This window comes from Austrofundulus limnaeus, unplaced genomic scaffold, assembly GCF_001266775.1.
Source record: "Austrofundulus limnaeus strain Quisiro unplaced genomic scaffold, Austrofundulus_limnaeus-1.0 Scaffold19, whole genome shotgun sequence".
NCBI classification, from domain to species: Eukaryota; Metazoa; Chordata; class Actinopteri; order Cyprinodontiformes; family Rivulidae; genus Austrofundulus; species Austrofundulus limnaeus.
The window spans coordinates 2,340,893-2,351,561 of NW_013952421.1; the positions used below are offsets into that span (position 1 = coordinate 2,340,893).

The 10,669-nt window shown below is 38.7% G+C and overlaps 2 protein-coding genes and 1 non-coding gene across 3 annotated transcripts in view; all 3 read right to left on the reverse strand.

Moving 5' to 3' along the window:
• Positions 1–3,092, reverse strand: part of frmd5a (FERM domain containing 5a) — a gene marked incomplete at its 3' end in the record, with an annotated part of 54,547 nt that extends 51,455 nt beyond the window's left edge. Inside the window, 1 exon segment of the mRNA XM_014003559.1 lies at positions 2,701–3,092. Coding sequence (XP_013859013.1) covers positions 2,701–2,802 — 102 coding nt within the window.
• A 1,280-nt stretch (positions 3,093–4,372) lies between these two features.
• trnah-gug (transfer RNA histidine(anticodon GUG)) lies at positions 4,373–4,444 on the reverse strand. Its single transcript has one exon. It is a non-coding gene; the product is annotated as a tRNA-His (tRNA).
• A 425-nt stretch (positions 4,445–4,869) lies between these two features.
• malt3 (MALT paracaspase 3) overlaps positions 4,870–10,669 on the reverse strand; it is a 7,192-nt gene continuing 1,392 nt past the window's right edge. The window contains exons 6-15 of the mRNA XM_014003560.1: positions 10,310–10,406; positions 9,879–9,914; positions 9,578–9,781; positions 8,879–9,056; positions 8,667–8,741; positions 8,383–8,510; positions 6,978–7,127; positions 6,359–6,513; positions 5,661–5,777; positions 4,870–5,573 (exon numbers count right to left, since the gene is read on the reverse strand). Of these exons, the coding sequence (XP_013859014.1) occupies positions 5,262–5,573; positions 5,661–5,777; positions 6,359–6,513; positions 6,978–7,127; positions 8,383–8,510; positions 8,667–8,741; positions 8,879–9,056; positions 9,578–9,781; positions 9,879–9,914; positions 10,310–10,406 (1,452 nt within the window). The 3' untranslated portion in view covers positions 4,870–5,261. The remainder of the gene's footprint in view (positions 5,574–5,660; positions 5,778–6,358; positions 6,514–6,977; positions 7,128–8,382; positions 8,511–8,666; positions 8,742–8,878; positions 9,057–9,577; positions 9,782–9,878; positions 9,915–10,309; positions 10,407–10,669) is intronic.

The following is a 10,669-nucleotide window of genomic DNA, read 5'->3' on the forward strand; positions in this document are numbered from 1 at the left end:
TATATATACTGAATAAAAACATCACATGAAGATGAAGTTGTGAAGCTAAAAAAACAAAATAAATTAATTTTGAAGGATGTTTTAATTAAAGTTTCTTAATTTACATATTTTTCCAATATCCTACCTTTATTTCTTTACTCATTTTGACCAACTGCTTATGGCAACACAAATATGACATCAAAGCAGACAAAAAACTTGATTTACTGTAAAATAAAAGATCTGCTTCTTTAAACTGTGGTTGAGAAGGAGACATCATGTTAAATACCATTATTTCAGAGAGAAAAGTAAACCTGTAAACTCAAGATAAACAACTTTAAAATGTCCAAAATTCAAAATTTTGGTTTTGCTTAAGGGATTAAAACTATTGCACATGCATTCTGCATTTTACAACTGACTGTGCTACATGAAATGTGTTTTGTTTTTTACAATGTGATATAATTGGTTATAAAACACGAACAGTTGGTTCTCTTGAAGATGCAACTTTTTTTAAACTGCATAAAATGACAGAAAAGTGCAAAAGCAAGACTCCTCCATCAACCTGCAGCTTTAAGAGGACTACATCTACAGTAATAAGCACTGATAAGCACTCACGTCTCCTGCCCCCAGCCTAGCGGAAATCTTCACAATTCAATAATGCAAAACTTCAGCTTGTGCATTACAAGCTGAGAATGCACATGGACATGTTTTCTTTACTTGTTAAATTTTTTTAGCTTAGGTTAGATTTTTCTTATACTTTAAGTTGTGGCTTTAAGACGCAGACAACATGGGAATGTGATTGAAGATGACCTGAGCTGGAGGCAGATCTGACTATGGTGCCATTTAAAAGAGCTGAGTTTGATGGGAATAAGTCTAGAGGGGGTGAAATAAAAGGTGCACTTTAGGAACAGGTATCAAAAATAAATAAATAAGCAGAATAGAAAGAGAATTTAAAAAAACAGTCTGAGAGTCTGCCCCCGCCTCTTAAATTTGCATTCCCCAGTCTTGGAGTCCTTACTGTATATCCAGGTTGATACATTCAAACCCCCCCCCCCTCTTTTTGGCAGGCCTTCAAACCTTGAGGGACCAGACTAAATGTGGAACACACATTAGCAATGTGCCTAGACAGTTGGATTGTCCTGCTCCCCTCACTGGATGAAAAATTTAATCAGGATGCCAGACAGCCACAGCCGAGCTGGGGAGCGTTCTCCCCTTTCGCTCCCCACCCGCTCCCCTCCTTCCACTTCGGTTTTGTGAGCCGCCSGACTCTGCTGCAAACAGCACACCTGCTGGTTTCACAGTCCATCTGGCACAGCACTATCACTCGCGYAGGCTCTGAGCAGAAACGCAGGTCTGTTTACAACCTGGGCTCACAGGCACAGCAACCCTACTGCAGCATCTATTTCACACGCACCCACTGGGGTAGAAGACTGGACGTCAACAAATATCACAGCGGACAGAATAATTTACGTTATTAATGTTTCATTTATGTCAAATAACAGTTGTATTGAGTGCATTCTCCAAGGACTTCCTCCTTTTTCAAACACTTTTTTCTTGTAACGGCACTGACAGGCCTACGTTTAATCAAATCAGAATCGAGCTAAAACCGCACAACTATCAAAGCAAGGCTGTTCGAAATGAAACAAACAAGCCAAGTGACACATTTTAACACGGAGGCCCYGGCTCGTTTTATGTTTCAAAGCAACACACCTCAGCTGACAGTTGTTAGACTTTATAAGAATTGCTTTTACTTGATTTTGCTATCGCCTGACGCTGAAAGGCGAAAGGCAGGCAGTTGTGTTTTGTGCAATTTTGTTTATGTGTGTTAACAACATTTTTCATGAATCATTGGATGAGTTTTATTAAAGCTTGCAGACTGTAACCCTTGGATCCATCAGTTAGTTATTACTTTAAAAAAAGCTTGTAAACCGATTGCACTCAGTATTTATTCCCTTGTTCAGTGTACTCAATTTTTTAAGTGCAATCGGTTTACAAGCTTTTTTTAAGTAATGATAACTAACTGATTTTACAGTGTAAAGTATGCGAATGACCCCTTGGATGACCCTCATCTACTACCGCATCAATATTTAGCTCATAATTTGTCAAATAGACTGAAGTATAAACATTTTTTTTTGGTTTTAAGGGTCAGATGGCTGTGGTGGCCATCTTAGACGTTGCCACTCTTTGAATGTTTTCGCTTAACATTTGTCGTCTCCTGTAATTTCATACAAAATTGACCTACAAGTCTGAAATTCTTGTTCAATTCCACCATATTTGTTTACTTACACAGACTGCAGCCAGCCTAATGTAGGTCAGTCATCTGATTCCAGCTTCCACTGTGGATTCAGCTCAGTGTTTGTTTACATTGAGTGCATATGCACATTTCAGAATTACTTATCAATATAGTGTACCCGGACAACTACTGGAGAAAACCCTTTCAAATTGAACTATTTGATGCAGAAAAAAACCTTTATATATTTTTTATTTAGTAGCTTGCAATGAGTTCCTTTGGGTGATAGTGTTTTTTTATTGTTTGTTTGTTTTTGTAATTAATCTAAAGATTTATTGATGTCTCAGATGATGCTATATGAGGTTTGATGATGAATAAAAATGTACGTAAATGTTGCAGCATAATAAGTCATGGTTCCACAGTTGGTCTGGGTTAAACAGATGATCAGAGCCCAAACGCAGCAGGGTCTCAGTTCGGTCCGACAGGTGACTCACCTGAATGGTGCACGTATATTCCGTATCATCCAGCAGTCTGACCGTGCAGTTGTATTCCCGCTCAAGATTCCTGACGCTGCCACTCATGAATCGGCTCAACATCTTCCCCAAAGATCCGCAGCTCTCTCTCTCTCTCTCTCTCCTCCCTGGCGTCTACAGGACCAGAACAATAAACTCAACACCGGAGCGTGCAAGTGAACGTCACATTGACCGCATTCTCCGTTTCCCCCACAGACATCCAGCAGCCGCGGACTCAGCCGCCGAGGCGTCCACCATCGTTGTCCCGAGAAGTTTTACTCTCGTAGCTCCGTGTCGAGCGCAGGAGAACCCAAGGATGCCCGCATCCAGTCGGCGGTGCTGCGTGTCTGCCTACGGTCGAGAGATTTATATCCTCTCGCCATTCAGCGCTGCCACTTCAGCTTGGTGGGCGGGACCGACTGATAACTGACGTCAAAGTGAGCCAATGGGCGCACGAGGCTGCGCTGCGTGTGTTTAGGATTATTTCCAACATTGTTGTCCAACGCTGCAGTTTGTCTTCCTGACACATCTATTTTCTGTTTAATCAGATTATACCCGATATGCCTCAGAATTCGTGCAGGCCTTCTGAAATTTAAACTAAAATAGAAACATGTAGAAAATGCAGCATAAATGCTGAGTAACTGCAAAAATGTGCTAAAGAAGTTAGTTGTTGAAGCTGAAAGAAGCTGAACATTAACTGCTAAAAGGAAAAAAAGCAGCTAAATGCAAACTATAAGAAGCAAAACATAAGCTAAAACCTGAAAGTAACAAACCACTAAAATCAGGAAAGTCAAAGGGAGAAGGGTGGCAAACAAATAAAAATAGCAAAGGGCAAGTAGACATGAAGAACAATCTTTTTTTGAGTAGCTAAAGGGATTTCAATGATTTTAAGGGGACAGGTATTTGTAAATAATTTTAGAATTTTGTGTACATTTATTTTATTATAGAAATTGCAAAAACAAAACAGAACAAAAACAGCGAAACAATGATTGCACTGCTACTGGTTGTTAGCAAGTAAATAAAAACAAAACAAGCGACCACTTTTATTGATTGGCTTTCACAACAGATCCAAAGCCCTCTTTAGGTTGACCTACAACCACTGGCCTCAGGTGTCTTACCACTGAGCAGAAATTTAATGTGTTGCACTGCCACCTGCAGGTCACTTGCTGAACTTGCGTTTAATTACAAGACAAGTGTTTTATAACTAATTAATTTCACCACGACCAGAGTTGATTRCCACTTATTAATTTTGTGTTGTTTTATTATGCAAATTAAGTTATTTCAATGGGCAATTGATGCGTTGTCTAATTAAATGTCGGGCTGTGTTTGTAATCGTTCAAYAGACTAGTTAAAAGCTATATTTTTATGTTTTCTTTCCACTAAATGGCGTTTTTGGTGTGACTGAAGAAATGCATTAAATCTGAACAATGACAAATGCATTTGTTGTATTGTTTAACAAACTTTAGGCAGTTGCAAAAATAAAAATAAAACAGAAATGATTTTAAAATTACGTCTTTCAATATGACTATACGCTAGTTGCTTGGAGGGGGAAATTCTCTGTCGAAAATGCCAATAACCCTGATTGAAAGAACCACAGTATTTTACAGCTAAGCATCACACTAAAATAAATGCCTACCCCGTTGAGACTTAACCATGCCGTGACCCGGATTCGAACCGGGGTTGCTGCGGCCACAACGCAGAGTACTAACCACTATACGATCACGGCGAGCCGTTCAGGGCTGGTGGGAACCAGTTTGATTTCTCATCTCATTTACACTGTCATGATGTGTGTCACAAAACTGTTTACAGCCACAACATGAAGTTACAAACCATAATGTTTATTATTACTACTGAGGAGATGGAGAAACAGGAGGTTATTACAGAAAGCAGCATTTTGCCCACGAATATTTTCTATCCTATTTCTAACAGATAAAATAAGCAAATAATTGATATTTTTGCATTGGTCTTATTTATTTAAAATGCTAAGTTTTTTCTAATAGGATAATTACAGATTAATGTGTGCTTTTTTCATAAATCAAAAAAAAAGAGTTTTTTTCTCCATTTGTAAATACATTCTTTTTTTAAAAGTACAAAAAAATGTTGCTTCCTGTGATCCCGCTTTCACAAAAAGGTAAGAAACATGACAGAATCTTTTAATTTCCAAACATTTATTAAAAACTATTTCAGCACCAATAGCTGATTAAATAAGCAGTTTTATATTTCTTAGTAAAAAAAAAATGTACATTTGATCTTAGGTTTAAAAATAACATAATATTTTCCAAAACTTGAAAGGAAGAAATATTATTTATTAGATAAATTATTGATAGTGATGTCCTCTACAGGCCAGCCAGCTTGCCTTTAAAATAATAAGTGTCAACTACAGTAATTCTTCAGAAGTATACTCTTTCAAGAGACAACCAGTGTTTTTTTTGTTTTGTTTTGTTTTGTTTTTTTCAGTTCTTTCACTTAATTGTTTTCATCAATTACAGACAGGATTAATAATCAACTGCATACAAAAACATTTAAAGTAAAAGTCATAAATCTCACAGTTCATTCTCATCGTTCTCTTCAGGTTCGTTGCTCCAGACAGTTTCAGTTTTAGCAGCACAAACTGCCTTTCTAGTGTGACACGGACGAGCCGGGGTCTGACGCCACGGTGACGTGCTGTTTGAAATGTTGCCCATACTTTGAGCTGAAGTGCCGTCTTGTCTCTTGTTTTTTGCTGCGTGACTCTCCTTGTACAGCCTGCAGGACGCCACCAGGGGTTTTCCTATGTCCACCTGTTGGCTCTCAGTTTGACGCAAGTTACTGTCTTTGTGAGTATAATGTAGATCCACCTTGATGATCAATGACTCCTAGCAAGAGGAAATGGCAAAGACCTTAAATTTATTGGCAAAAACGAAGCAGCTCAGATRCAGATATGAGTCCGATTGAGAGCATACCTTCAACTTCTGAAGAGAGCAAAGTCTCAGAGTACAATCTGGATTATTTGAGGCTTTAAACAGGAGCGAGTCCATCTCTTCTGACCGTCCCGGCCTAGAAAACATGTCTTCCATCACCTAAGGAGTCAAAACATAAAGATTAATTAGCTTAATCAAAATAAATGAATTCTACTTTCATTTCCACTGTTGGGATTGTTTTTCTCAAACTCATAAATCAACCACAGGATGTCAGTGTGGTTCGACAATCTGTAACCAGATTGGCCAAGAGCAGCCATATCGCTTGTATTTCCTGCCTTGTCACTGGTTGCAGTGTGCTGGAAGTCCATATATGGGGAGAACTTCCTCAGAAACGTTAAGCGGGGGTGTGAGTGGTCATTGCTGCGTCTGGCTAACGGAAACTCGCTGCATTCCAACACGGGCAGCGTGGAATTTATGATGTAGACACAGCTTGTAGGTTTTTAACCTCAGATTAACTCGAGGAAGCAGTTACAAGAAAAAAAGGCTTCAGTTTTTTTAGAAGGAAGCTGTGTGCAAGCTAAAARGTGACATGTTTGCACACATTTCTTCCATTTATTGTATTGCCCCGTTTAAAAAATGWTTACGTATTTTATTGTTATCATTTATATCAATGTGCTGCCCGTTTTGCTAATAGAAACACTTGACAGAATGTCTTTTAGTTTAAGTAAATAAACACTTACAGGTGTGCTACTCAGAGTGACGGTGCAGTCCTGGGTATGGTCACCCACAGTCTTTATAGTAGCAAAAGCTACTAAGACATTAGAGAACAGAGCTGAAAAGCTGACTTCCACTTCCACTCCGCAAGGGAACCACAGCAGCTTTTTACGTGGCAACTCTGAAAACAAAGAAAAATTATAATTAAAGATTCTTCCTAAATTAAGTATTTATTTCTAAAGAATGTGTCGTGCATTTACTCAAGTAAAAAAAAAAAAAAAACTTGCAACAGTTTGTTACACATTTTTGTCATCTAATTTAAAGTCAATTTGAGGAAGTCAACTATGGTTAAAAAAATAGCTTGCTTCCATCAAACAGGAAAATGAACAACGAACTCCACTTCCTTATTTATGTTATAAAATGCGTAGACGTTTTGTATGATATTGCAAATATCCATTTAAACCACACTGTATACTGATCTGAATAGAACATTTTACGGCACAAAATTTTTTAAAAGTTAAATGTGTTTGATGAAAGGCTAAATCATGTTTGATGCATATCTGCACGACCTATTATTTTTTTTACCTCAACAACATGAAAGAGGATAAAAAGCATTGTAGGTTGTGAGAAATTCCCCCTACTCACCGTTTGCTTGTCTCCAGCAAACGTTGCGTAGGTGTAGCTCTTTTGTGTGGCCAGTGGTTCGAACTGMATCGGTGAGGGATCGAGGTTCTTTCATGGTGTGTTTAATTTCCACTGCCTGCTTGCCTTTAACGAGGGGGTCTTTACCAAGTTCTGGTGGAGAGAAGAAAAAAAAAAAGAAAAGAAAATGTAAACAAGACAGGATGATGAAACTGTAATTCCTCTCCCATACAAACTCATGGTCCACTCTGAAAAATTTTGAGAAAGTCAGCACTTTCAGCTGAAACAGCTGTAATCGTTCCGACGMTAATTTTACCGATTAGCCTCCCAACCGTGGGGCTACCTGAGGTTTACAGAAACGTAACGTGAGGAATGAGGGAACTGCAAAACAAACTGAAAAGTTCAGACTCACATGACTAAAATTAAGGAACTTGGGGAAATTTGAAAATAGTATGCAATTTTCCAAGCAAGTGAGCTAATTGTTTTTTGTTTTGTTTTTTTAGGAGGGTGTGGAGTCTTCAAAAGAATGAAAAAACTGGACTTAAATAATCCTGATGGTCATTTTAAAAAATAAAGGGGATTTTWAAAAATATTTGACGCTTTGCTTTTGAGATGAGTATATTTTCCAGCTATGACTATTCACTGCCAATTAAGCGATGCCTAATTACCCTCTATGCTGCTTCCAGTGATAAAGTCGGTTTTGAAACAGCCGGTAAAAGAATTGTACATTTGTTCACCCCGAGTAAATCCTCCTGGATTTCGACACACGGCATGCTGTCAGTAGGGGGGCTTGTCGTACTGGCACTGATTTGCGAGCGTCCCCATGAGAGCAAATACGGGAGGGGGGGTCCAAACGTCAGAGCAGCTGTCTCGCTCCCTGCAGGCTCTCRGGTTTCTTGCTCTTCTCAAGCCAACAGTGTGAATTTCCAAAGAATGAGGTCACATGCTAAAAGGTACCTCGAAAATGTAATTCCCCAGAGGCCACAAAAAAGACAAACAAGCCTTCAAGACAGGAGAACTTGATARCCTCAAATCCCAGCCCAGTCACCACCACGCAAACACCTCATAAACAACATCAAAAGGAGATGTAAGGGTTTAGAAAACCTGTCTGTGCTCCATCCAACACACCAAAGGACAACCTGTTCCTTTCAGCTCTGGTTAGCAGAGTAACATTCAAAAAATGAATAGATATAAAAAGCAGCCAAGKATTTATTTACAAGCTCACTTTAAGCCTTATATATATATAAAGTTCATACATCAATATTATCATCCAAAAATGTATCCACTTTAAGAAATATTTTCACCTGCACTACAGAAATCTGCTGACTTGACAACAAAAAAACAGTTATAATCAATTAGTTGCAATTACTTTATCAAAGTCAGAATGGCAGTCTTTTTAGGTCCTTACCTTCAGACACTTTTTCTAAGACATGTGTGACTTTGTCTGGCTGCAGGATGTGTCTGTTCAGGTACTTTGTGAAGATCCCTGAACTCCTGCCCCCGTCCTGGACCTCGTAGGCCTCAGCATCCTCACATCTGAAAGAGCCCGTGAAGAAAATGTAAACAAACGCCGATCACAAACAGAATTTCACTTCCCATTCTGAATCACGTTAAGTAAAATGAATACTCTTATTTTGAAAAATCGCATTTTCAGTTTCGACAAAACATTAAATGAAAAAAATATATACATACGTGCCATAACCATACACAGTGTTCCCATTTGGTCCTAGTGGCTCAATAAATGATGGGATACGATCCTGGTTGTACCTAAAGAACAGGTTTTTGGTTTTTAGAAAGAATCTACATTACTCGTATTTTAGTAATTTGTTTTTTTTAAATCAAAATAAAAGTCCCATGCTTCGCTTTTTCCGTTTAAAAATCAAAAAGAAACTGAGTGTAATTACCATTTTCTGCAGGTGTCCAGCAGGATTACACTCAGTGCAGTTTTCCGCTCTTGCATTTTGTACATCACCCGCTGCACACAGATGCAGTTTTTGGTTTGGTACGACTGTGGAGCATCAACAGCAATCAGGTAATTCCTCCCAGCGTGCTCGTACCCATGACCCGCGTAGTAGAAAAGGCCTGTGAATAACAAAATATTACATCAACTAAGAAAATACAACTTTGCTTTTTCAGAGATTCATAATATTTGAAATACTTTGTGTTTTAGTTTCACTATTAATAAGACATAAAAGAGATCAGAAACAGATAGTATTGCTGTGATTGCTCACTTCAAAGAAAAAATTCACAGTGAGGTTAGAGCTTCCATTTCTGCTGTTTCAGCAGAATAGATGTTTACTTCCAATGAACTGATTCGGCGTTAAAGATAAACTGTATTTATTTACGTACTTCAATGAGCAAATTGGCATAAAATATTGTAAACATTTCATCTGATCACATTTGTTAAACATAAACTCTTTCACCCGTTTTTGTCCATTCATATCCATAAATGAATCAAGAGTTAAGGAAGTACGAATAATAGACAATAGTAGACATACACAAAAAGAGAAGTTACAAGCAGAACCTCACATGATTAAAAAAATCCATTAATGCCATTCATTTTTAAATAGCTATTTTAGTAGGACATCCCTTAAAATACATACCATAAACCCCTCTGTCCAGGAGTTGTATGAACTTGTCGATAGCAGCCAGCATCTCCTCTCGGGTGAGATCCAGCAAGGAAACGACTCTGAAGCCGAGCTGCTGCAACAGGTTGGCCAGCTCGTGTACGTCCACGACGGGCGCCATCAAGTTCGGGTAGTTGGAGTAATTCAGGTTGCCGATGAGAAGGGCGACTTTATCTGTGGCTGAAGAAACGAGGAGGGTAAAAATAAGGATTTACTTAAACCAAAGATTACACAAAGGTTTACCAAGATTCTTGTTTTTTTCTCCTTATAATTGTACCTGTGAGTGCTGGAGGAGGAAGCTGGTCCGGTTGCACTAAAAAGGCATACAAGAGGAACAATTTAATATTTAGAAACAAAATTGAACAAAACTGCCTCTGCCTTGTAGGCACTAACTGACTGACTATTTTGTGATAATCACTGTAATATCCCCAACATAGTACACAGCTCTGTAAAAAGAAGTTTCACTTTACATCACTTTCCTGTTGTGTGTCTAAGCCTCGAGCTATTTGGAGTCTAACAACTTCCTTTTCAGTCTTTAGAAATGGGAAAGTACCCTMAGCAAAGCGGAAACAACTCATAAGCCTCCAAGCTAAAAATCAGTGGAATAAAAGGAGTGTGAAGAAATTCTGATTTTCCTTGCACCCTAGAGGAAAATACAGCACTGACAGTTGGAAAGGACACACTTTGACAACTGCGTTGAGGACTTACCGACGTCCACGTCGACTGCCTCCGTCCAACTCTCCTCCAGCACATTAGAGATGGAGCACAGGTAGGACCCTCCATGTTCATCTGTTACATCGTTTATCTGCAAGCATCATATAAATCTCAGGTCAATTTCCTCTACTGCAAATCATAGATCWGGTGAAATATTAACCAGGCTTCTGAATTAAATCAAACCGACTCAGAGTCAAAGCACATGAAACGATCGTGTTTAACCAGAATCAGCTGGAAGGTATTGGTATTGGTATTGGTAATTGGGGATGGGTACAACCCAGGTGAGCGGGGGCCTTATAAGTGGGCCCGTTGCTCTCCCCAAAAGATACTGGGCTTTAATCAAACCTTTTTGTC